This window comes from Tasmannia lanceolata, unplaced genomic scaffold, assembly GCF_043159265.1.
Source record: "Tasmannia lanceolata isolate RefF3 unplaced genomic scaffold, GAP_Taslan_0.1 ptg000002l, whole genome shotgun sequence".
NCBI lineage: Eukaryota > Viridiplantae > Streptophyta > Magnoliopsida > Canellales > Winteraceae > Tasmannia > Tasmannia lanceolata.
The window spans coordinates 31939783-31967591 of NW_027518679.1; the positions used below are offsets into that span (position 1 = coordinate 31939783).

The 27809-nt window shown below is 38.3% G+C and overlaps 1 protein-coding gene across 4 annotated transcripts; it reads left to right on the plus strand.

Annotated features, from left to right (window-relative positions):
• The first annotated feature begins 1400 nt into the window (after positions 1–1400).
• On the plus strand, positions 1401–26459 carry PEX1 (peroxisome 1). Of its 4 annotated transcripts, none has more exons than XM_077376368.1 (18): positions 1402–1761; positions 2737–2910; positions 4687–4786; positions 5769–6263; positions 8052–8813; positions 8945–9036; positions 10877–10950; positions 11204–11426; positions 11600–11696; positions 11839–11993; positions 14809–15039; positions 15610–15810; positions 19762–19887; positions 19990–20051; positions 20864–20981; positions 24640–24924; positions 25756–25951; positions 26031–26459. In XM_077376368.1, the coding sequence occupies exons 1-17, from the start codon at positions 1567–1569 to the stop codon at positions 25792–25794; spliced, it is 3429 nt and encodes a 1142-aa protein (XP_077232483.1). In that variant the 5' UTR covers positions 1402–1566; the 3' UTR covers positions 25795–25951; positions 26031–26459. The 4 variants fall into 4 exon arrangements, with proteins under 4 accessions (XP_077232492.1, XP_077232483.1, XP_077232487.1 ...); XM_077376372.1 differs by having other exon boundaries at positions 1403–1761; positions 11600–11693; XM_077376380.1 differs by lacking the exon at positions 1402–1761 and having other exon boundaries at positions 2867–2910; positions 4687–4782.
• The last annotated feature ends 1350 nt before the right edge of the window (positions 26460–27809 follow it).

The window sequence follows — 27809 nt, forward strand, 5'->3', positions numbered from 1 at the left end:
TGTCCATTGGAGCTAAACAATGAAGAGAGGAGGGAAGTAGAAAGAATTTTTGGAAAGGGCAACCAAACATTGGATTTTGGTTCTCAAGGAAAATTCGCACCATTTTCCACTGACTTTCCAGTTGAAAGTCGTGCAACCATGATGCTTGGGCATACTGTGATCTAGCATTCGGGTGTAAAATGGTGGGCTCCACCCTACGAAAAACATGTGTAAGATAGTGGACTCACCTTATATTCATTGGTTTGAGTAAAGATGGTGGGCCCACCCCATCAAATCTTTGAGATGTAAAATTGTGGGCCTCACCCCCATCAAATCTTGAGGGGTAAAATAGTAGCTCATCCTGCTCATGGCCGAGACCAACTCCGAGCCCACTTAAGTGAAATAGAGGGAACTTAAAGAAGAAATTGCTGAATTGTTTGCCTGTGATTATTGGCAAAAGTGATTTAACAGGGGGAAATGTTTTCCAATAAAAAAAAAATTTCTTGAAACAAAATGTCTAATGACAATAGAAAGAAACATGCTTAAGATTGGGTCCCGCCTGCCAACCAACAGATGAAGATTGCCCATCCGTAGCGGGCCCACTTTTTACCACTTCATCCCACGGTGGATATTTATATCGGGCCCACAAATTGGAAAGGCTGCCGTGCCTAGACCTGGCAAAAGCGACCTGTGCCCGCGGGTCGACCTGACCCACCCGCAAATTTGCGGGCACGGGTCTGAGTTTTAGTGACCTGTCAAAACTAACCCGCGGGTGACCCAACCTGCAAAAACCCGCATTTTTACCGTATTTTTTGGAGAATGTTATCAGCACTACTATTTTTTTATGAGGGCACTCCTCACTTTATAAAAAGTACGGTATGACCCGCACCATAGAATTATCCAAACCGTCCATTAGATGGGCCATAGCCTAAATAGGTTATGCCCCAAAATTATTTCCATTGGTTGATTCTAACCCTCCGATCTATAGAGGGTTAGGATCAACCCTCTAACATTCAGATTGGAGGGTTAGGATCATCCTATGGAAATGATTTTTGGAGCATAACCTATTTAGGCTATGGCCCATCTAATGGACGGTTTGGATCATCCTATGGTGTGGGCCATACCATACTTTTAATAAAGTGAGAGTGCCCAAATAAGAAAACATTAGTGTTGATAACATTTCATTCTTCGTCTTTTTTTTAGAAATTTGCTAGTAAACTTCTCCTATACCAATACTCGGTGAAATATGCGATTGGTAACCGAAAGCAAAAAAATAATAATAATAATCATTACAAAATAAAAAGTGAAATCTCAAAATGTAAAGTTTTAAATGAAAAATTACCTAGAAATAGTTATAAAGTTTTAAAATTACAAAAAAAGTTATGACAATTACTAGAAAAAACTGATGCGTCAAAATTAAAATCTAGAAAATTCGAGAGTAGAAAATTCAGTCTACAAAGAGTCTATCTAATTGAACTCAGCTCTCTCTCTCTCTCTCTCTCTCTCTATCTGTGAAAATTAAAATCTAGGGCAAGCAATCGATTACTGTTAGAGTTATTTTTTTGAAAGATTGAGAGAAATTGGGGAATGGAGTTTGAGGTGAAAGTAATTGGAGGGATTGAGAGTTGTTTTGTATCTCTCCCTCTTTCTCTCATCCAAACCCTACAATCCACACACTTAGGGTTTCTTCCTCCTGTTCTCGCTCTCGAGCTCCGCTCTCGTGCTGGAGGTCTTTGGAATTTGGCCTGGTCTGGTTCTGCTTCTAAATCTTCGGCTATTGAGGTAATCTAATCCTCCCAACCTCTTTAAATTATTCTCTTCTTTATAACTTTTAAATCCCGCTTTATTTTTAAAGATTTCTAGTGTTATTTCTTGTTAATCGCAAGTGAAGTTTCAAGTTGTTCTTGTCAGATCTTCCTCATTTGTTGAGATTTCTTGGCTTGAAGTTTGTCTTTTTTATGGTTTTTATGTCTTTTTTTTAGTTTGATGTGCTTTTTGTTCTGATTTTCTTGTGAATCGCAAATGAACTTCAGACCAAGATTTTTCTGGTAGGGGTCCCATCAAACCCCAGCTTCCTCACCCAAAAACAAAAAAAAAAACCCCATTTTTTGAGATTTCTTGGTTTGAAGTTTTCTTTTTTTACTGTAAATCCTTCAATTAATGATTGCCCCTGCAATTAGTCTACTTAAACCTTTGAAATAATAGTGTGATTAAAAATGGAAAGAGATGCGCCATTGCCTCGGTACTCTAGAACTAGGAGAGTTATATAATAATAGAAAACAGGATTGAGAACTAATGCACTGTTTCCATCTGGGTCTCCCATAGCTTAATCTCATATGGGTGAATAATTTTTTTGATTAAGCTACAATGCGCTTAAAATTTAAAAAATGTTATCTAACCTTTTTTGTAATGCATTCTATCTTCATAAAAATCGAGGTTGGACTTTCTGTCGGCATCAAGCGGTTAGATTGTATGTTTGGGTAATTGTATTTGATATGGAATCTTGTGTTGTTAGCTCACATTTTCAACATATGGAAGTTTATTGCCGTATTTGTTCTGGCTAGGTGTTGTTTATGTTGCCGTCATTGCTAACCTTTCAATTTGGTGCACACTCATTCGATTCTTTTGCAATGTTTCATGCATATGATTTGCATTATGCATTAGTGGGCTCTTTTATTAATTTTGAACATCTTATTTTTGGGTTATTACCCTTCATCCTTTATTGTGTGTCTCAAGTTTTCTTTACCATCCATGTAGGTTGCTCAACAACTCGCAGAATGTATTTCGCTACTAGATCATACTGAAGTACAGGTAAGAGCTGTTGCTAATTTGCCCAAAGCTACACTAGTTACAATAGAGCCTAGCACAGTGGATGATTGGGAAATTTTGGAGCTTAACTCTGAGCTTGCTGAGGTGGCTATACTGAGACAGGTGCCTTGTTTAAAAAAACTCTTTTGGATGCCCTCCTTTTTTTTCAATTAATAATTACCCATAAAATATCGCAGTTTATGTCTAATTTTTGTTCCATTTTTGGGCTGTATGACTTGTTATTGGCTACGGTTGGATTTTCTGACTTGTTTAGGAAACCTTGTTTCATTCTCCATAATTTGGAGAACATCACAATCGTGGTCGTTTAATAATAGGATTTAAACCTACGAAGAATTTATTTATCGGGTTTTGCTCTGTCAATTTTCCGAACTATGCATCTGTGACTCAACCTCTCCATGGTAAGGTCTGATAGTGATCCAGTTCTTCCCATATATAAGCATAAGATACTTGAAAAGAAGAGCATCAAATGTGGGTATAAGCTTAGGTTAGGGAGTGATTGGATAGTTTATTTTAAGGGAAGGGCAATTTCGTAGCATGTTGATCAGTTAGTTAGGTTTAAGGGAAGGGCAATTTAGTGCCTTAGTGGAGCAATGTTCTTTAGGTGAGTTTGTGTGTAGCATATTGGGTAAGACTTTTGCTGGACCTTGTTTTCAATATTGTTATCATTAATTTCCTTACAGAATTACATATGGATGTCTATCTACAGTATATTATTCTTCACATTCATTTTGTCTGCACCATATGGTGTAGGACTTCTTCAATGGCCTCTTCAATCGAAATTAGCTTTCGATTTTTGGCCTATATGTTTTTTTTTTTTCAAGACGTTCTGGTTGTTTTACAAGATGGCCATATTTTGGGACACTCAGCATGAGCACAAAAAAATAATCTCCCAAAATTATGGGGAGTCTTACTGTTTTCTGAAAACTTAGGCTCTTCATCAATGGTTATTCGCAAAAAAATTGTAAATATAAGCAAGAACAACATTCTCGTGGTATCATGGTTTTAAATTTCGGTCGAAACGTTTTGTTTCGGCTTTCGTTGGAAAACGAAACGAAATCCACATTGAGTCGGAAAAGTACCAAACTTCTTCGAAACGTTTCCAAAATTTTGGCCGAAACGAAACACGTTTCGGTGAAATTTCGGTGAAACGTGTAGGTGAAGTACAAAATTTCACCCGAAATTTCGGTGAATTTTTACAAGATTTCGTCCGAAATTTCGTACCGAAACGTTTCGGTTTCGCTGATGACCGAAACCGAGATTTAAAACCTTGCGTAGTATTGGTCATTTTAGGGTAAGTAGTGTGTATCACTCTTCCATAAATAACAACATTCACACTTGTTTATAAATTCAATGTACCATATACTTTTTTTCATTTCTCTTGAAATTGTTGATATATCTTATGTTCCATGAAGACAAGGTTTTTTGAATAAAAATATGTACTAGTCCGAGGCATCAATGAATTTCCATATGATCATCCTTATCTATTTGATGTATGTGCATTTGTATCTGTTAAAGTATTAAAGATAAATAATGTCTTTCTCCAATAGCTTAAGCTTTTGGAGAAGTTGGTTAGTTAACATGGTATCAAAGCCAAAGGTCTCGAGTTCAAACCTCCCGGATAGCAAAAATCCACATGCGATGGTCGGCCCAAAGTGGGACCACATGTGCCACGTGGTTGCCAAGTGGGCCACACGTGCGGGGGAGTGTTAAAGTATAAAAGATAAATAACGCCTTTCTCCAACAGCTTAATCTTTTGGAGAAGTTGGTTACTCAACAGTATCCATGTTTTGTGGCTTATGTGGATTGTGTGCTATTATTGTTTATTGATGACTGTTGGTTTGTTTCTGCAAATAATTGATAACTAAATACTAAATGCAGGTTGCCATTGTTCATGAGGGAATGCGATTCCCTTTATGGCTGCATGGCCACACAGTCATTGTGTTTCTTGTGGTTTCAACTTCTCCTAGGAAATCGGTAGGTAAGATGAATTTCATTATGTACTTCACTTCATGTTCCACTTGTCGTCTTTAACTTATTGAAGGTCATAATTTCAACAATTTTGATATAACTACTTGGCAGCAAGTTTTTAAATTTCGTTTTCGGTAGCCTACACCTTAAAAAAAAATTTGCTCTTTAATAAAATTTGAACCATCATTCAGAAAAAAAGAGAGAGAGAGAGATTCTGCGAAGCATTTATGGGCACTTACGGTTCCTTTCATTTTTCACAACCTATTACAAATTCAATTTTTTTTCCTTCCCTGGCCAGCTGAACATAGAAGCATGGTGTAGGCTAAGGTCCTATGTCATAATAGCAACAGATTATGTTGCTATTTTATGCCAAACTTGTAACTGAGGCTTTCACTGCGATGTCTTTGAACTGTTTTTTTGAATTTTCAAGTTTAATTCTCATTAGAGAAGCAAAAATCTGTTAAAAAATTACTTACAGTATTCTACTCATATCTTGGTGAGATTTAATAAAACCTAATACTACAAGCTGCCATGAATCTTGTGACTGAGGATCGTGGTTTCATTAATTGGTTTTGTTCTCTTTTTTTTTAGATTTGATTTTAGTCGTATACTTTGTCCTTTATCGCTCCAGTCATTGGAGGTATTCCAATTGTAAAAGGCGAATTCTATTTAATTGTAAATATTGCAGCTGCATGCATGCATTGGCTTGTGTGGGTAACTTTATTTTGTTGTAGTGACACAAGCAAGGTTTGAAATTTCGGTTTTGGTTTTGGTTTCAGCCTTAGCCGAAACAGAAATTTGGGTTGAAATTTCGGTTTCTGTGGAAATTTCAGTGTAAATCTTAAGATTTCGTCCGAAATTTTTAAAATTTCGATTTTGGTATAAATTTCAGATTTCAGCCGAAATTTAAAACCATGGACACAAGTGAGCATATCCATATTGACTCTTGGGTGTTTCAGAATTACATTTGACTCTTTTAAACTGTTTCTCAGTGCAACTTGTGCCGGGAACTGAAGTCGCAGTCGCACCAAAGAGGCGCAAGAATATTTTGGATTCAGATCGAGTAGCCCAAAAACAAAATTCTGTGGAAGAACAACTAATGTCAAAAGCACTACTGCGTGTTCAAGCCCCAAACAGGAAATTGGTTCACAGAATGGAGATCAACGGTGTTGAGCTTGGCATAGTGCTCACTTCTGCTATTTTCATTCACCCGGAGACAGCTAGAAATTTATTGTTTGATAATCTTCAATTGGTTATTATATTGCCTAGATTACCAGTGAATGAGAAAATGTGGAACAAAAAAAATAGTACCCTGGGAAACAAGAATGTTTTATCTACAAAGGAAGGAAATTTTAGGGGTTCAGTAATTGCCGAGAAGGTTTATAGGCATTCTGTTGTTCGTCTTTTATTTTCAGACACAGTAGCGAAAGGACATGTCATGCTTCCTCAATCTCTTCGTCTTTATTTAAGTGCAGATCTACGTTCATGTAAGTGCAAATATTGCTAAGCATTACTTGAGGTTATTATGCCGAACATGTTTCTCATTCCGACTGAATGTGGATGTGGAATATATTAAATTTATTTGAAGTCATTGTACAGCTCGTTTAAGATTTTATACATGATAACACTAAATTTGCTGACTAGAACTGTATTATTATGTTCAATATTTCTCAGGTAATGTAATTCATGACAATTTTGGTATGTCAATTCTGCTGGATCTTCAAACATTTTTCCTATTATGTGTGTGTTTTGTGCTCCTATTTGTTACTCTATTACATTTTGGCATATAGTAACACTATTTTTTGTTGTTGATGCTATGTTATCTAGCATGGTATATAGTTTTTGTCTTTAGACTCCAGAAAAAGTCAGCTGAAGCAGAATTCTGATGATAAGTTATCATTGTCTTTGTAGTGGAGATGTATTTCTATTCTGAATCTCTTCCAATCAGTTAAAAAAATTCAGATAACTTTGATAGATGTTCATTTGATATTGACCGGTGTCTAAAAATAGTGCATCATCCACTGTGTTGATCCTTTTTGTACGATTCCTCCTAGAAGAATGGCTCTTTGGTTCACACAATTTTAAATGTTGAATCCTTTTTGGAGCCCCCCCCCCCCCCCCCCCTCCCTGGAAAACGGACTCTTTTGCTCATGGTGTTTGTAACTTCGGAACCTTTCCCGGAAGAGGGATTTTTATCTTCAGATGACTTTGATAGTCTTCACTTGTTTGCTCGGATAGTTAGCAGTAGTTCTCCTAGATGAGGGGTTCCTGGGCGTAGAAACATTGATAAGAATTTGCTCAAAGGAAGAATCTTTGTTGTAGCGATTTGAAATTCCACAGGGAGAAAGGCTTTTTGTTATAGGAATTTGGAAAGAATCCACACCTGGGTAGGCTCTTTATTATAGATATTTGGAAAGAGCCCTAAAGTGGTTGGTTGAAACTTTTTTGTTATAGGGATTTGGAAAGAACCACACATGGGTAGCTCTTTATTATAGATATTTGGAAAGAGCCCTAAAGTGTTTGGTTGAAACTTTCGTGGAGCTCTTTCCCCCTCCTCCTGCCCCACAAGCAACCGCAAGGCAACACCCCTCTCCCCTTTTCAGAATCATCTCCCACTCTTCATAATCATAGCGAATAAATTAAGTGATAGCAAAAAATTTAGAAGATAACAATGATTTTCAGAATTCAGAGTGAAGTGGTGAATGTTCACAAGAGTTGCAAGTCAGTTCTTTTTCTTTTCTTTTATTTTTTTTAATGATAAAATCAGATCATTTTCTATGTTCTCAGCACAATAGCTACTTGAGTGAATTTGGGAGCTAATACTTTTTTCAAATTTATTTCAAATTTAATGGGCATATAATGCAATTTGTAAATTTTATTTTTTATCAGATTAGAACTCTTGTGCCCTTAATCATGAAGATTAGATTTTCTTTATCGACTATATCTTGATGAAATTTGCTTCCTTTATCAGCTTGTCTCCAGAATCTTCTGTTATTTACGTCTTTCATTAAGTTTGAAACTCTTGTCGACTTTGCATGGAGTGCCCGCTTTTGCATCAAATTAATCACTGTCATTCCTAGCTTCTATACTTCAAAGGATGAAATGAACAGGTCATTCCAAGCTATATCTGGGTATCGAACAAAAGAAATTGTGATTCCATTTTTCTTTCATTTATCTTATCATGCTAAGGAACTTTGAATAGTTCACCTCTGTTTCTGTATTTTTATGCATATCAAATCATACCTTTGGAATGAGTGGGCCACTTATGCTTGCAGGGGTTTATGTAATGAAATACAGCAAAGCTCCCAAAAAGGATATTCCTCTGTTGAAACTTTCTCCTTGTCAATTTAAGTTTTTTGAGAAGGATAAATCCCTCAATAAAGATGGTCTGGACATGCTCGAGAGCCGCAAAACTCTTAGGAGTAAAAACACGCCTTTCAGGAATGATTTGGTTGTCAATGCTGATATAATTGATTGGTCATTTCATGAAGAATTACTTGCTACTCTCTCTTGTGGATCGCCTAGATCTGAAGGTGAAGAGGCTGCTTCTAGTTCCAACCTTACTAAGCAAAATGGTTGTCTTATTAATGCATGGTTTATTGGACAGCTCAAAGCAATTGCGTCCCATACCGGTGGAATGGATTTGAGTTCAGTGGTATTAGGAAATGAAACCTTGTTTCACTTTGAAGTGATTGGTCTTAAGCCTGGAAGCATTACAAATGAACAATCAGGAGCTGGTAATTCTTTAGAGAAAAGAAATAAGACGGGGGAATCTTTAGTTGAAATCATATATCTATTAACGGCTACTTTAAAGGACTCTTCTCGTGGTGGCGAGCGTGAGGTTTACGAGCTTGCCGTTAAGACAGAAAACACGAGCATTGATAATTTCAGAAGCTTAGAACTTATGTTTGGAAAGTTGGATTTAGGCGAGCCTGTTTCTTTTGATTCTGTTAAAGAGAGAAGCTCGCTCAGAAGCTTTAGTTTGGGAGTTTCTTCTTTGAGCTGGATGGAGACAGCTACTCGCGATGTCATTAACCGTATGCATGTTCTTTTTGTGCAGTCTCTTACCACCAAAAAAAAAAAAAAAATTTGTTCGATTGATTTTTTTTAGCAAATTTGCTAATGTTTATGAAGTTCTAGAATTCATCATTTTCATTTCTCTTTGCAGGCTTGATGGTGCTATTATGTTCAAATTCAGCGAAGCTATTCAGTACTTTCGATCTTTCTCTTCCTGGACACATTCTCATTCATGGACCTCCAGTGAGTTCTTTATATCCTATATGTTTTCATTTTGGGTTACATCTTGTTGTCTATGTCCAATGCAATCCTAAAAAGTTGGTCACACTCCTTTATTATTTTATTTGTTTTCGCCTCTTTTAGATAAACATATTGCACATGTTGTATGTATGTTTTAATGGTTTTATTATTTTCTAGATTTTGTTTCTTTTTGTGGCTGCAACTTCAAGCCTATTGTTCCTTATGTTCTGTTACCCAGTCAAAAATGCTGTCAGCATACCTTGATTGTTGGCTTCCCTGTAGGCTGTACTAAATACATATTTGTTTTTATGCAATTCCTTCTTTGAGCTACTGAATGTGCCTTATGTGTTTGTGTTCTTGGGACTAAGGATCGTGTCATGTAGATGATTGCTGGGTTCACGAATTCACTTTTCAATAAAGTTAAAAATCTCAGCCTTGGAACTTCAAATGGACTTAACTGGTTGATTGTATTATCTCATGACCTAGGATCAATTTCTCAATTGAGAAAAATTGGACCTTGGCATCGGGTTTCCACATTTGAGAATGAATTCTCTTCAAATAGTGGAGAATTGATGGGGATCCTTCAAATCAAGTCAACAAGAAATATGAATGCACACTCGATCGGAAATTAGCTAGGAGAGAGTTCAACAAAAACTGCTATTACAGAAGTTTTGTAGGATGCAAAATATCTGGAGACATATCTGCATCTGAGTGGCCATTTTGAGCGGTATATGGCACCGTTTGATGGTCCCGATCCGAAATTAGCTAGGAGAGAGTTCAACAAAAACTGCTATTATAGAAGTTTTGTAGGATGCAAAATATCTGGAGGCATATCTACATCTGAGTGGCCATTTTGAGCGGTATATAGCACATTTTGATGGTCTCTCTGTGGTCTGTGATAATTATTTTCGCTTATTTGTCATGATTCCATCTTTTTGCTTCCAAAAAGTAGCCCAAAGTTCAACAACGAGATCGGTGATGATAATTGAAAAAATTAGAGGTTATGATTCACTAATATAATTTTGTAAAATGTGATGGACTTTTGTCCTCATGTTAGGTTCTGGGATATTTTACCCATTAAAAAAGAGAAGAAAGGCTAGCTTAAAATCACTAAGTAGAATGTAAACATAGATTAGGGGATTACTGGACTTTGAGGTTGGGTGTATGCATGTATTCATGCATATTTTTTACTGAGGGTTGTGAAAAAATATGCATATTTCTAGGACATTAATTATGCCACCTCTATATCTTGTATTTTGGGTTTCTCTTTACAGTATTGGTCATTCCCGGGCAATGTATTCGTATCCATACCTTGGTGGTTTAGGCCTCATTTTCTGTGTTGTAACATTGCTAGTAATTTGCTTTGGAGGAAGGTTACCCATAATTGGTCATGCATGTTTTCTTTTTGGCTTCTTGAAGTGTTGCTATGTATTCTAGATCCATCTGTTATTCCGTTTCTCCCTTTATGGATTTAGACAATCTATAATATATTCAGGCTTTGAACATTAATCCATCCATTTCTAGTGCACCTTTGAGTGATCAACATATTTGGTTCTCTATTGACCTTGTTAGTTTGTATACAATTATATTTTCCTGGGTGGATGATTAGTAAATAGTAATTATGCTAAGTATGCTAAGGTGAGCATCTGGAAACATTTCAATGGTTTGAAAATGACTAAACTGACGGTGGAGTGATTTCTTATCAACCCACAAGTGGGGCTGTAACTAACTGGAACCTCAATATCCGGAATTAATTCGTTTTTATGGATTCGTTATACTGCTTACCTGATCAAACTTTAAGTTGATGTAGTGTGTCTCATTGATGAGTATTTCTTTTTGGCAGGGCTCAGGAAAAACATTATTAGCCACAGCCGTTGCTAAATATCTAGAAGAGAATGAAGAAATCTTAGCACACACGTATGTAATTTATATTTTATGATGCAGTTGTACCATTTATTTCAGTTCTTTAAACCGTATTGAGTTCTCTGTTAGAAATGTGAGGTAGATTGAAACTCCAAGACATTGAATCTCTCTCTTTTTAAAATGTGAGGTAGATTGAGACTCCCAGAGATTGAAGATTATCTCTTTTGGGTTTCCATAATGACGAGAGAAAAATTTGAAAAGTTGATTCCCATTGTTATAACTCTCATAAGGTCTGACAAATTTGCAGGGTTTTTATAAGTTGTTCAAAACTTGCTACAGAGAAGACCCTGACAATACGACAAGCACTTGCTGGTTACATATCTGAGGCTCTTGAGCATTCACCTTCTCTTCTGATCTTTGATGATCTTGATAGTATTGTTTCAACCTCTTATGAGTCTGAGGGATCTAAACCTTCTACTTCTGTCGTTGCACTTGTGGAATTCCTTACAGATATTATTGACGAATACGGGGTAATTGATTGGTTGTTAACTTTTCTAGTAATTTCTTTCTCAAATGTCTTGTATGATTTTCATTTCTGAATTTTTTAATCCATTAGGAAAGCTCTCCTATCAAATGAAGGTACTTCTAATTGCTTTGATATTGAGCCATCACATTTTATTTATTTTATCTATATATTGATCAGGAAAAGAGGCGGCATTGTTGTGGTATCGGAGCCATTGCATTTATGGCAACCGTTCAATCGCTTGGGAATCTCCCCCAATCTTTGAGCTCCTCAGGTTGTTCATTATTTACTCCCAAAATTGGATTCCATTTTAAAAATTCATATAATATGTGTATAAAATAAATTCATACCGTATCATCAAATTATTTTTTTGGTCCATTTATTTTTCGTACTTCATTTTTGAATTTGGTTCTTCCCAGGGAGGTTTGATTTCCACGTGCAACTGCCTGCTCCTGCTGTCTCAGAACGTGGAGCTATATTAAAGCATGAAATTCATAAGCGTTCCTTACAATGTTCTGAAGGCATCCTGTCTGACGTTGCTTCCAAATGTGACGGATATGATGCATACGATTTGGTATTTGTTTGTTTTTTTTTTTTTTTTTTGACAAAGTTAATTGAAATATTTCATAGCATAATTTATGTTATCCAGTATACTATGGATGGTGATTAACTTAGTTCCAACCTTTTCATAATCCTACTTTATTTATGCATTAATTTCTATTTCTTACTCAATTCATGGTCTGTATTTTAAGGATGGGTAAGAATTAATATCTAATGCTTTAATTTTTTTATGAGACTTAAAATTTAAGTAACTATGTTTCTTGAAATATGTTAGGGTAACATTAAGATACATCAGGTTGCAAAAACATGTATATATTTGAAGAGATTCACTGAGATGTTCCAATGTTCCACAAATTACGATATTAACTTGCCACGTACATGTTGCCACAATGAAGGACTAGTAGATTCCACCCCATGGTTTGCAAATTTGTTTGTGTGCAAATACATCTCTCTCTCTCTCTCTCTCTCTCTCTCTCTCTCTCTCTCTCTCTCTCTCTCTCTCTTCAAAATAAAATAAAATAAATCATCGAAGGTCTTTTTAAAAATTTAAAGAGATGGATCAGATCCTTCAGTCCTGATTGGTTGCATCAGACAAGTTCAGAGAGAGAGAGAGAGAGCTCCTTTTAATCCATAACAGGACACCAAGCAAGATGCCTTAAATCCAAAAGGTCATTTGTGTGACCAAGGTATTAAACTTCAGTTTCATTTTCATTTTCGAACGCAACGGAAAACACAACATTTTGGTTTCAATTGGAAATTTTGATGAAAATGTATAAAATCAGAAAACGTATGGAAACATATGCAAATGATAGAATTTTAAGATGAAACTTCAGGAAATGCTACTCACAAATACACAGTTAGAAACCATCATATAAGAAGGACAGCCATCCGTAATGGTTTAACAGCCTTGAACACCTAGTGGAATTCACCATCGCGCATTTAATTCAGTACATACAACATTTCACATTTAATTCATATAAATATTCATGCATAATACATGCACCACCTTTCATATGCAATTCGTATAAATGTAAATATGTAACATATGATGATATAGTATACTACTAACACACTTAGGATGCGTTTGGTTTGCCAGAATCATGCGCTGGAATCGATATCTTATTTTGAATTTCTGATTCCAGCATTTACCCTGCCGCTAGCTCCCTTGTGAATAGGGCTCCCTCCCACTCGTTGCAACATTGACCAATCGTTTTGCAGGAGATGATTACCCCGCCATCATCATTTGAATTCCCTTGAAGCTCATTTTCCTTTGGTTGCCTTTGTAATATCAGCCAGCCTCGATGGCATGCCCTTAAAGCATCTCTCAATTTGACAATAGGCGAGCTTAGACTTAGAAAAAAGGCCTACGACCATCTTGGGTGCCCTCATTTTGGATTTAGCTTTCCTTTAAAGGGACCATATCTTTTTGTTATTGATGTCTAGACCTACAAATCTTTAGGCAGCTATATATTTTAAGGCGACCGACCCTAACTATAAATATTTTAAGGCAACTGACCCTATCTCACATCCATTGAAGTTATAACATTTTGATTCTGTTACACATTCATAATGATTCTTACAGACCATACTTGAAGATGTCTTCGTGATTCGTGACATCCTCTAAGGAGAGCCTGAGATATAATCGGTCAGCCATTCTATCATACGTGACTTATGGGACAGGATGAATTTCTGTGAAGATACGTGGAACCATTGATCCAAGTCCATTCCTGGTTTGGGTTAAGGGAGCATGCGAGTGAGTACCTTTGCTGATCCAATCGCGCTCGCAAGACACAGTAAAAATAAGTAAGGATCTCGTTAGGGTCCATTTGAGCTGCAGATCATAATGCTCTTGGAGGCATATTCCGATTCTAGAGAGATAAAATTCCGAACAACCAATGAGAATATCATAAGCATATATGACTTGATTCTAGCAGAAAACAAAAATTTATGTGGGATCTTTAAGATTGCAGAGAATAAGAATGGAGCAGTATGGGTAATATATGCTTCTTTTTGGAGGAATATCTATGTTTGATGGAACTAACATTGTTGTTAATGGAGTTACTGTTGGCCTTTCTTGATATTGTTTCCTGGTATCTTTTTCCTTCCAATTAGTAGATTACAATCCAGCTACATTCTTCTTTTATGCTTGTTTGAACTAGTGCATGTAAACAAATGGTTCATGAAAATATCAAGTCTATCCTTGAAAATTTCTCATGCTTCTACAAGACATTATGTACTAATGTACTCTAAAGTGTCTAAACAATGCTGGCATATTGGTTCTGTTGAAAGGGCTACTTGTACTATGATATTGTTGAATCATATACAATTTTGCTTGTTATATTCATATTCATCTTCTTGCTTCATCCATCTCCTGTCCTATTTGGAAAACTAAACATTTGTCACGTATATTCATAAAGTTTAGGTCTATTATTAATAATTTAATATAAAAATTAATTATAAGATCCCACATCGGAAAGGGAGAGAAGATTGCTGGGCTATATGTGGATTCTCCCTCTCCCTGTGGAGACGCGTTTTCAGCATCTGCAAGGGGTTGACCCCGCGGAGTGGGTCAGGCATGGTATTGCTGCAAGAAAATAGAACTGGCAAGGGTGGGAAAACCCAGAATCAGACAATATTTACTCAGTCGGGTCAGGGCATGACATTAATATTGCTTCTTGTATAGTGTGTCCTTTCCTTATTCCATGTGTTGTTATATCCCCGTATTGCATGTGGTGGAAAACTGAGTATGAGATTCTTTTGTACTTTTTAAAAAAAAAAAGGATTATTTTGTACTTCGTTTGGTTCTAAACCAAATTGTTTGTCTGCAGGAAATATTGGTTGATAGGGCTGTTCATGCTGCCGTTGGTCGCTTTTTGTCTTCTGATGGTGTTGTTGAGGAACATGGAAAGCCTGTTTTATTGGGGAAAGATTTTTCACAAGCAATGCATGATTTCATTCCAGTTGCCATGCGTGGCATTACAAAATCTGCTTCCGAAGGTGGTCGCACTGGATGGGAGGATGTCGGTGGGCTTATTGACATCCGGAATACCATTCAAGAGGTTTTTACCTGCTGATGTCGTTAAGTTTACATAAAAAAAGGGGGTGGCCCAGTGCACGAGGCTCCCGCCTTGCGGGGTCTGGGGAGGAGGGCTAGATATACGCAGCCTTACCCCTGCTTTGCAGAGAGGCTGTTTCCGTGACTTGAACCCATGACCACCAGGTCACAATGGAGCAACCTTACCGTTGCACCAAGGCTCGCCCTCTATGTCCTTAAGTTTACAAATGACCCTTTTATCCAAAGAATTATTTATGCACCTGCATCTCTTTGAGGTCATTTTACGTCTTGTGGAGAATCTTGAGATCCTGGCCTGAGATGTGAAAAGTGAAGCAATGTTAGTTTTTGGGATTTGCTAGCATCCATCACAAAGGGCATTTTGCGGATGGGCTGTTGCATGTGAGAGCCACCACACTGGCTCACTTTTCAGCAGCTGTTGTCTTCATTCACGAGGTGGCTGCTCTCACATGCAACAGGCCATCTGCAAAATGCCTTCTACAATGGGTGCTAGCAATTCCCATGTTTTATTGTTCATCATTTTATTAATATAGTATTCCTTGCCTTGTATTGGCAGATGGTCGAATTGCCTTCAAAATTTCCCAAGATCTTTGCACATGCTCCTTTAAGGTTAAGATCAAATGTTCTCCTGTATGGGCCTCCTGGGTGTGGCAAAACACACATTGTTGGGGCTGCTGCTGCTGCTTGTTCTTTACGGTTTATATCTGTGAAAGGGCCTGAGCTGCTGAACAAATACATTGGTGCTTCAGAGCAAGCTGTGAGAAACCTCATGCCCCTTGCTTAATACCATTGATCACAATTGAAGTTATATTTTATGATATCTGGATAATATGTAGCTTTGATTTAGTTTATAGGGTAATGATTTGACCATTATGGCATTTAAGTTGATATAGAATTAATCATTTGGGGGTTGGGCCCGTAGCTCAATGGTTGATAGCTTTGTATCTCAACCTCGAGATCGCAGGTTCGATCACAACTTACCTAAATTAATTTAAGGATCATGTCTCTCAGCAGTTGTAGAGGAAATATCATGACCTGATAGGGACATGATTGAAAACTGTGGTTATGATCTTATTTGACATTTTTTTATATTTTTTTGAAAAATTGACAGTTTATTTCAATCGTTGAAGCAACTATACAAGGGTTGGGACCAGGAGTCCCGAAAACAAAACAAAAGAAAAGGGTTGGGACCAGGAGTCCCGAAAACAAAACAAAAGATAACCTAATATATGATCACGAAAAACAAAGAGATTCCTCCAATCCTCCTCCATTTGTATTCAGGTCACCAAAATGACTTAAAACTCTAACAGTATACCAAAAATTATAGAAACCACCCTTTGTTCATAGAATTCCAGTAGCGTCTCATCTTTAAGCGGCTCACCTATGACGAACACTTCTCCAACTCCATAATGTGCTGGATTTGGAAATCTGGCATTTCTATGAGGAGGTCCTCCTGAACTCGATCCAGGAAATCAGGATTTTTTCTGCTAGCAATCCTTTCTTCCACCAGCCGGATGCCCACCGCCTTGTTAGCTTCCCAGTTCAGCTTACTCTGAGCCCTTTCTTCATTCAAAATTAGTTTGAAGAAAGGATGTTTATGCAACGGTGAGTGGGATTCTTTGACCGAGCCTATCCCACAGAGGCTAAAGAGTGTCCAAGGGCAATCTTGGGTCTCTAGTTTAAATAATTTCCATTGCTTCTTGAGGAGATCAGCCGCCATCTCTTTATGGATTGGGTCGTTAATGTATGCTCTCTCCTCATCGTAGGTCATCATCCTCATCATATTAAGAATTTTTTCTAAAACCACAAGCTCCATAAACAACTGTCTGTTCCGACTTCCGGAACATGAAGATGAACCAAGCAAACTACCTTGATTATCCATTCCTGTCTGGATGAGGATGAGAAAGGATCGCCCGGTACTCCAAGTAATTCCAATGGACTCTCCTTCGCACTTCTTATATGCTGGTTACCGTTCAATAACCAACCCCCAATATCCACTATCGCACGAAAATACTTACCTTCTAAATACTTTACTATTGATGCTCTCCAAATCCAATACCACACCTTTACAGTTTCCACTCCTAGATAAAAGAGCTAAATAAAGGGGCATTTGCTCAAAACATGGGGGCACGTCAGGATGGGCGGCATAATCCTGACTTTTGGCCCATTACCCAACATCCAAGAAATAGTAAAATAAGAGAAACTTCTGCAGTACGCTTTAAGCCTCTTTATCCTCAATCCTAGGGAAATTATTATGAGGAAGGGCCCCCAGTCCCCCCTAAGCCAATCCAGGGTAGCGGCTAGGGGAGGCTACTGATAACTTATCCATAGGCAAAACCTACCCTAGGGAAATGGGAAATCGGTGTGGAAGATTTTGGAGGCCGGCTACAATTTTTCTCCTCCATCCCTACTAAAATAGCTCCCGATAATTTCTCCAAATTGCTTTTAAGTAACTTTCCTTTTGACCTTGACATCCTGGCCTTGAATTTTAACCTAAGATGATTCTCACCAGAAAGTCGAGGTTTGAGGGATTCGTAAGAGTTCCTTGCTTTTGGATAATGACCAGATTTTTTGCTTATCCTAGTGGAATGATCCAACCAACCTTTCCTTCTAGGGGCAAGAGGGTCAATTGACTTAGATCCGAGCCCCGCATGAGGCTGACCAAAACTCTTGTTGTAGCATCCCACCAACGAGGGTTCCAAGAGATCACCGGAGGGCCGACCTTGCACCATCATGAAGGTTCTGGCCGGTGACACTGACGAATTGCCCAAACCAGCAAAATCCGAAGGGGTCTCAACCATAGGGGGCGACCGTCGCCCCAAAGAGCTGGAAGGTTCAATAATGGATGAACATTCACCTATTTTTGCTTGAATTTCAATCCCAGTTGTATAGTCGTGGTCTAGGATCCTGATTTTAACAAGGGTACCTGGATAATTCCATCGGGGAGCTAGAATTTTGGCCGAGACAAACCTCATACAATGTTGGGGATTGCCTTCCATCTTTGTCTCCAGAACCTTACCAAAGATGCTTCCTATAGCCTCCACCGTTGATGTGGCCCAAGCATGTAATGGTATACCATAGAAATTAACCCAGAGGGCTTCCTCAGCTTGAAGAAATTCCCTATTCCACGATGAGAGAGAAAGCAATTGATTCCCCAAAGCTTCAGAACACTTAGTGAGGATCTGTCAGGCTTGCATTTCTGATTCAAACATAAAAAGGAGCTCATCCTTCACCAAGATACAGGGGCACTGTAAGGATGGAATATCCCAATACTTTTGTGCCCAAAGCCAAAGGTCTTCGAAAGTCCCATTGTGATCACTCTTTTCCCCTATCAGACAGGCTTTTAGGGTATTTACAGGGAGGGCAAAACCAATCCCCAAGGCTGCTGCCTACTCTTTGCTTAACTCCCCCTATGAGTGCATCTTCTGCATCTTTTCTGCCAACTGAAATTCTGGTATTTGCAGTAGAGGCACCTCCAATCCCCCAACCATCTGCTCAACTTATCCTTATCAGTCTTTTCTACAGACTTGCCCTTTAAGATCTCGACTGTTGCCTTTTGAGCCAAAGCCCTCACCACCACGTCCTCCTCCTCCTCCATCCTGTTTTACAGACATTTATTTGTTCTTAATGCTTAAAATCAAATACATTGTTACCCTTTTTGAAGCAAAGGTCAAACACCAGATTTACAAGAAAATTGGATATATGAATAGGAAAAAGCCCAAAAAAGCTGACCATAGTTCGTAGAAGCATTGAAAAGGAGAAAAAAAAACTGTTAGATCTGCATCCCACAAGGATAAACGACCCTATTAGTAGCAACTTCCTTCCATTCTCCCTTGTAAAAATTGTTGCTTTCTTCAGCCTTCACCATGGCTGAGGTCTGGGATAAAGACGAACAGAAAAACAGTTTCCGGCCATCATGTCTGGGATGAAGACAGATCAGCAAAATGTTTAGCCTAGGAGAGTCTTTGATACCATGTAAAATGTGAAGGAGAAGAGAGAAATATTTGTGTGAAAGAGCATAAGGAGAGAGAGTCCCGTTACCATATATTAACCTAAGGGGAGATACATTATCACAATAAATTAGGTACCCTTTGTGAAGGGTAAACACTAAAAAGAGTAACACATACGTAGCTTACACATAACAATTGTACATATAACACATTACAACACTCTTACTGTTGTTGATAGCTTTTTGGGAACTATAACATCCTTTAATTGCTAATCAGAAAAGTGTAAAACCAAAAGAGGGGTGCCATTATAAAAAGGGGTGTGAGTATCATTTCCCTATATACATATTAATACACATATTTTTACACACATAAGAAAATGCCAACTCTCACATTGCGTGTTGGAAGGATAATGGATACAAGTTTCAATCGGAAATTAATGAGGGTGGGAGCTTTTTCCTATATGTGGATGAAGGAATTTTTCAAAAGATGATAGATAAGAGTCTCACCCCTTGACCTGGAGAGTGAGAGTTATCAGCTCACATACATGTGTATCAGTTTAGTATTTTAGAAAATTCAATTGACTATATCGTTTGGTTGACCAAATCTCAAATCGATTCAGGCTTGAGCCGTTGTCAAGTGAGATTTGACTTTCACGTTTGTGAACTTTGCATTCAATAACCATTAAAAAAACTTTGCATTCAATAAACAATAGATGACTGGTGCAAATTGGTGATGCTTCTATGCTAATGCTAATGCAGGTTCGTGATATATTTTCAAAAGCAGCGGCTGCAGCACCGTGCCTATTGTTTTTTGATGAGTTTGATTCTATTGCACCAAAGAGAGGGCATGATAATACTGGTGTTACTGACCGTGTTGTTAATCAGGTTAATTTTGTAACATTGAATGTGTGAGTACTGTTCTCTGGTTTAATTTTCTCTGTATTCACTTGTCCATGGTTTTGTATTTATTTCCCTTTTCTGCTCCAGTTTCTCACTGAACTTGATGGTGTGGAAGCCCTTACTGGGGTCTTTGTGTTTGCTGCAACAAGGTTAGCCTTTCTTGAACTGGTCTCTCGATGGCACACTAACATGTGTTCATAAATTGTAGTTTAAATTTGGCTCCTATCTTGAGCCAATGGAATAGTTTATAGATATTGTGTATTTTGTATGGTACATCCAATTCACATATTGTTCTTCATGAAATTGCAACTAACAGTTATTAGTTATACTACTACCACAGAGTACATGGTGGTCATTTCCATCAATAAGGTTGCATTTGTTTTGGGTTGAACATATACACTTCTGAACCTAAATATCTCTGATATCTTCAAAATATCGCGTTTTTATCGCAACATTTTGATAAAATGACAAAATCCAAGATAATCCCGAGATTTTAAAAATATAGTGAAATTTTCATTTTTATCATAAAATGTCGCGATAATATCACGATATCATCCTGATATTTTGACAATATTTTTATTTTATTTTATTTCTTAAATTTTATATATTTATATATTTTTTAATTAATTTTATTTTTATCGTCTTTTCCCGCTATAAACCCAAAAAAAATAAAAATAAAAATATATCCCAAGATTTTTCTCTTGCTGAGAAATTCCCGAGAACGAAATTTGTGACATAGTTCTTCTGTACACATACACGTAACATAAGGGATTTTGACACAACAAAGTTCAGTGGCTGATATCAACAGAGCTTATAGACACTATTGATAGATGTGAAAAATGGATAGTCATAGATTGTGGGTATCACTATCGATGTTGTAGTAAATGTTATAGTCATAAAGAAGGTTTCTTTCTTGTTTGCTGGTTGAGTATTGACCTCTTCTATCTTTTTGATTAAACAGTAGGCCAGATCTACTTGATGCTGCACTCTTGCGACCTGGGAGGCTTGATCGCCTTCTTTTCTGTGATTTTCCATCCTGGCGTGAGCGGGTTGATATTCTTACAGTTCTTTCAAGGAAGGTTAGTTATGACAATATAATAACCTAACCCAAAACTTTATGTACTTGATCTATTGGAGTTTGAAGCTGACTTTGATGATTCAATGAACATCTCTTCTCTTTTTCCTCAACCAGGAAATTGAGAATAAATATTCATTTTTTCTGTGAATAGGTAATTAAAGAAGGAAAAGAAAGTATACAGTAGAGGCAACACAGGTCACAGTAACGGTCAGAAAACAAATAAAAAGAACATCATAAACAGAATTTATAACTATGGCATGTGATGCCACACAATGACCTCTATACAAGTAACTCCAAACTTTGACAATCTATCTACCTTAGAGTTTCTTTCACAGTGGATATGGGAGAAGGATTTCCATTCAATAAAAAGGGTGAAGGGGCACTCATCAAACCTAATAAAGATATCTTTCATATGATGCCACACAACCTCTATAGTATATACAAGTAACTCCAAACTTTCCCAATCTATCTGGCTTTAGAGTTACTTGCACGGTGCATACAGGTGAAGGGACACCCATCAAACTTGATAAAGATATCCTTCATGACCCTAAATAAATTGAACTGCCAATGAGACCTAGACCAATTTATAGTATTTAACCAATCTCCTTTAATCAAACTTCATTGCAACACTATCCTTTTTTTTTTAAATTGACAATTTCATTGATATTATGAAGATTACATTGGAGACCAGGAGTCCCGACTTGCATCACATAGAATCAATTAAGGGAGGCCAGGAGCGTACTCCTAGGCCAGTAAAAACGAAAAGAAGTGATCTTCTGGGTCAACCGCTACAGTGAGGTCCACACTTCCATGCGCTGCCACCATGCCAAGTAACTATTTCACTTTCCTTTCGAATTCATCATCTACTACCGCAGCCTAGGGTGCCTTCCCCATTCCCCATTCCCCATTCCCCCTTCCCCGTTCCTCTTCCCCCCTTCCCCCTTCCTTTCCTTACCTTTCCTTTACGCTGCCCAATGTTCTCAATTGAATCAAATCCAACAAAAAGTGCCATATGTGTGGGCCCCATCAAGTCATATGTATGACCTGCCACGTCACACAGACTTCTCCAACACTTTCTAACTGGTGAATTCGATTTTCAAAAATCTCACTCAAAGGCCTGAAGCTATTGTGCGCCCCTAACCGTGCACAATAGCCAACCAATCGAATCCGATCTTCGGTGGCCTCCACCTTGCGCCACGCCCGTCCCGGGGAATCCCCGTTAAACCACCAAGCTAAAAACCCTAGTCTAACCCTAGAGACCACCATTATTCACCATAACTTCTTCTTTTTCCTCTTCACCTCCACCAGAACCTAAAACCCTAACCCTACTCTTTCTTCCACCTAACTGTAAAGACCATTGTTCACCATAACATTCTTCCTCTTCACTTCCACCAAACCCTAAAACCCTAACCCTATTCTTACCTCCTTCCTGAACCACTACCTCTCCAGCCACCGCCTGTTACCACTCCAGCTAACTACTTGCAACCCAAAACAACTATCCTAACCTAACACCCCGGCCCTTCTAGCCCCAACCTTTCACCTCGATCAAACCCATATTTCACCTCTTAAACTCCAGACGGTAACCCCAACGCTATCTCCAGTTACCCATCGCCTCATCCACTCAACACGGCCCCCTGATCCAGCTACCCACGGCACCCAAAGCCCTTTGCCGGTCATCCGCCGCACCATTTCCGACATCCCACGTGCCTTCCTTGTTTCACGAGGGAGATGAGGGTTTGAAATAACCGGCCGTCTCAGTACCGCCGTCCGCATCCTCCATCATACTTTTTCTCTACTGCCACCTCCACATCCAACCTCTTTTTTTTTTCCCTCGAATATGGCTACCCTTTTTCATACTCTTGCCACGTCCACCAATTCCGACTCACCAGCTCACTTTCTCCATCCACCCTACCCAGTTCCGACCCTTTCCCCATTAAATCCGGCCCACTCAGACCCAAATCCGGCCATTCCGCACCTCCAGCCACCATTGTTGCATCCCCTGCGAGATCTACCCAACTCCGGCCATCATTCGGCCACCAACACCTCCCTTTCCCATCAAGGGAGAGAAAGGGAGGGAGAGATCAGAAAGTAGAAGAGATAGAAAGAGGAAAAGGCAGAAAGAGAGATATCAGGGAGAGATCAGTAAAATGAAAGAAAAGGAGATAGGGGGAGAAAGAGAGATCATGAAGGGAGAGAGGGAGAGAGACCAGCGAGAGAGAGGGGAAAAACACTAAAAAGGAGAGAGAGAGAGAGAGAGAAGAAATTGCCTCCCTCCCTAGGGTTTCCATCGACCTAGGGAGTGGGAGAAGAAATCGCCCTTTTTTCCTCTCCTCCGCTCGCCCCAACACTATCCTCGAAGCACTAAACTCTAAAGTCTAAACCAAGGTACCTCTACCTCAACTTGGACAGCAATGACTTATAAAAGCCAAGACTACCCTACCATTAGAATCGAAGATAATCCTTCTTAATTGTGTTATACTGGTATCGGCATTGTCATTATGGATGCCTTGGTACCACCATCAAAATTGAGCTTGAGCCAGCCAACAAGGGTGCAATCGAGACCAAGGTTCTCAGTGTTGGAAGCGGGAGGTGAGGGCTTTCGGGAAGGAAATTGTGGGAAGCATGAAGTGACAAGGAAGTGCAGGGGAAGTGGACAATTAGGAAAAAAATAAAAATAATTTGATATAGTTGTGAAAAAATAATGAAAATGCGAATAAAATGGAATGATCTACTTTTCAGTATTTTGCAAATCTATAAATAAGTAAATCCAATCCAACCAACATTATGTAAATTACAAGTAATTTGTTTTCCACACTCCAAAGGTCAAATCTAAAAGTAAATTAATGCGAAATGTTTCTTCTTTTTTCTCTTCTTGTAATGAACAACTTCAAAGTACAATTGCACAATAAATTTAAACTCTGGAATAAAAAATAGGGATAAGGGGGAAACGCACTTATTATTATTACAATAGTGAAACAACATTTTCTTCTATTACAATAGTGCAACAACATTTTCTTCTAATTAACAGCTTGTGCAACTATGCAATAAGCTTTAAATCAGGAACTGGGAAAAACGCTTGCTCTTGAATCTTGACCGTTCAGTTTGTTTCCTCCATCCCTGCCAAACTCATAAATCCTATTTATCAGGTTTGGCTGAATCCGATAATCAGTTCCGCCTTTCTCTCTTCCGCCACTTCGCTTATGAATGTCCCCTTCACAACTCCATCCAGCCGACACTGGATATTAGCAGAACTATCAGCACAATAAATAAAATATAAGACCAATTGCAAAGTTCATGGTCCCTGGCCTTTTAATAAAAAGGCATGTCAATGTGATGGTAGCAGAATTTTGGTTTAGTATATCTCCATTAGTTAGACTTAAAATTTTCATTCCTGGTTACTCGAATCTATGGTTTTAAATTTCGGTTGGGACCGAAATTATGAAATTTCAGATTTCAGCATAGATTTCGGCCGAAATGACCTATTTTTTTTATTTTTTTTTGTGGAAAAAAAAAACGGTTTCAGTAGGGACCGAAATCTGAATCCTTGCTTGAATCTGACAATGGTATTTGATGCTCCTTATGTTACTGTTTTGTGTTTGGTTGGTTCTCTCACTACAACCCTAACTTTCTGTTTGTTCTTCCTGTCTGCATGGTCTCAGCTTCCTTTTGCCAGCGATGTTGACCTAAATGCCATTGCTTCTGTAAGTGAAGGATTTAGTGGTGCTGACCTCCAGGCTCTTCTGTCAGATGCACAGCTTGCGTCAGTTCATGAGCTTCTAGAAAGTGGGGATAGTGATAAAGCTGGAAAAATGCCAGTTATCAATGACGCCCTTCTGAAGTCCGTTGCTTCCAGGGCGAGGCCCTCCGTTTCAGAATCTGAAAAACATAAACTCTATGGCATCTATAGTCAGTTTTTGGATTCAAGGAAATCGGTTGCTTCACAGGTCCCCACTCCTGCCCCTTTCATGTGTCTGAATGCACACATAAGTTAACACACATACACACATGCCCATGACACATACATGGAGCTACCCCACACACACACACACACTCACTCACTCGTGCGTATGCACCCGAGTGCTTAACTATGTAGCTGCACTCATAGTTATCATGCTGATATATTATATTAGAATATCAATATCAAACTCTTCAACATATGCTATATATGATGTTCTACATTATGAAATTCCACAGTTCATGATATATATATATATATAGGGATTTGCTAGGACCATTGCAGAAGGCATTTTGCAGACCGGCTGTTCCATGAGACAGCAGCCACCTCAGAGAATAAGAAAAATTCTGTTGAAAAGTGAGCCTATGTGGCTGCTCTCTCATGCGACAGCCGGTCTGCAAAATGCCTTCTGCTAGGGACCATCGTAGAAGGCATTTCGCAGGCAGGCTGCTGCATGAGAGAGCAGCCACCTCAGGTATAAGACAAAATTTGTTGAAACGTGATCTCTCATGCAACAGCCGGCATGGGAAATGCCTTTTGCGATGGTCCCTAGCAAATCCAAATTATGCAAGTGTCAATGGAGTGTAGATTATGTGTGTCCATACAGTTCTGATTGGTCATTGATAGCTAAATTACGAGTGTCCAAGGAAGTGTGGAGTGTATATGTATACTCCACACTTCTGATCTGTCATTGTTAGCTAAAGTGCTAAAGGATGTAGACGCGCTCTTGCTCTCTCCATTTAAGTGTATACCCACACTCTTCTTTTAGATTTTCACTCTTAGGATGAAGCTTCTCTGACAGGTTCTTTTTGTCTTGCAGTCAAGGGATGCAAAGGGCAAAAAAGCGACTCTAGCTTAGGAGCACAGACTGCGCATTAACCAAGGATTCAGCCATTGCTTGTGAAGTGAAACAAGCTAAATCCCATTTCTGTCTGTTGTTTCCACTTTCCAAAGCCAATGAAGTTCATCTGAAAGGCGGTATACTGATCACGGGCATCTTTCTCAGCTCAAGGAAGGTAATATTGTATTTGTTTGAGTATTTTAGGCATCTCCAAGTCAAAGTTTCTTGGATGATTTTTATTCTTTTTGTTACAGGTAAACTGTGGATAAACTGATCTCGGCCTAAATTGTTGGGACACTGGGCACTATCCAAAGCAGCTGAGGCCTTGACTTGAAGTACGCTACTAGATACTTTCTGATCTTCCTGCAAAATATTCCTGTACATTGAAAGTAAATTATAAAATCTGTGCTTATTGGTGACTGTATAATAAACTCTTTAAAGTTATAAAGTGTTAAAAAAAAACAGCATATTGCTATGCACGAACATGATTCATGCAAAAAAAGTGTGCTCTTACTTTTTTTTGTAAGGTAAAAATAGAGATTATAGGAACTTAGAGCTTAAATGTATGAAATTCACTTCCAATTGATTATTGTAAGATATGATCGTATGTACATGTGACATACACGAGGTGTTACCTTTCTTCTTTTTGCCTTTTCCAATAGATTATTGTTAAGATATGATCTTATGCACGCGTGACATGCATCAGGTGTTACCTCTTTTTAATTTTTTGTTTCTTTTTTTTTAGTGGGATTGAAAATCCTTGGATTTTGATTGTAAGATAGTTAGGTTGTTTGTTTTTTAGTTTACTTCTTTCTAGGAGATTTTGAATAGCTGCTTTATATTTAAACTACATTATAATGCAGCATTATGTATTAATAGAATTCCTCAAGGCAATTTCGCAAATGCCAATTTGTTGCCCCTCTTTCTCAGGATAGAAGAGCCACATCATATGAATTAATTTAATAAGACAAATTCTGTATGAGGTGGCTCTTCACTCATGAAAAAATGGGGCCTAGACGCTCTCATATTGATATTAAGATTTTTCATTGGTGCTATTATATAGTGTCTGCCCGTAGCTGCCTGTAATCCATAGGCTGCCCTTGATATTTGATCCAACGGCAGCTGAGTTTATAAGAGCCTGCCCTGTTGCAAGATAAAATTTTACACTTTCATTATACGTAGTTGTTTGTAATGTCTGATATTTAATAGTCAATAGTCTCAGTTAGTGATAGAAGGCACCCTTTCCTTGTGAGCAGTTGTTTGTAATGTCTGATATTTAATAGTCAATAGTCTCATTTAGTGATAGAAGGCACCCTTTCCTTGTGAGCAGTGTCACCCTTGTCAGGTTTGGGTGTTCCCTGTAACTTAAAAAAGGCATTCAATAGCTATAAAGAACTGCACATTTGTAAGACTTTTAATGCGGTAATTTTGCACTTATTAGGTCTGAATTAACCTAGCTTTTAATGCGGAGCCATAGGCAAGTGCAGGAAGTAGGAAAATTTTCATGAAGACGGTGAAAGGATCTACTCGGCTCAAATTGACTGGGTCTAACCCTGACACTAGTTGGGGTCGGCTAATGAGATCTCAGTTCACATCCGAGATTTCAAAATTCCCATTCCTTCTCCAGGGCAACAGTGGAGTTCCCTCTTTCTCCTCTCAAATAGAGGAGAAAGGCTGGTCTTTTCGGATGTAGAAATCTCAGTTCACATCTGAGATTTCAAAATCCCCATTCTCCCTCCCTTCTCCCCTTCCTTGATAGGCTTACCTAACCCTTCTATTCCAAAGATTACAGCGATCTCTGTCACTCCAGGGATGGCTATCCATGGAAAATAGCTACAATAAGATTAATAATCTTACTTGCAAATGGGACATCAAGGCCTCGATGAAAGCCATTGCATATTATCATTTCTAAAACTAACGACCATATGATTTCTGAAACCATCACCAGCCATTTCACAAATAATATTCAACTTCAAAACCATTTGCACATAAAAAAGAATTTCGAAGTAAAGCAGGATTCTTTTTCCAATGTT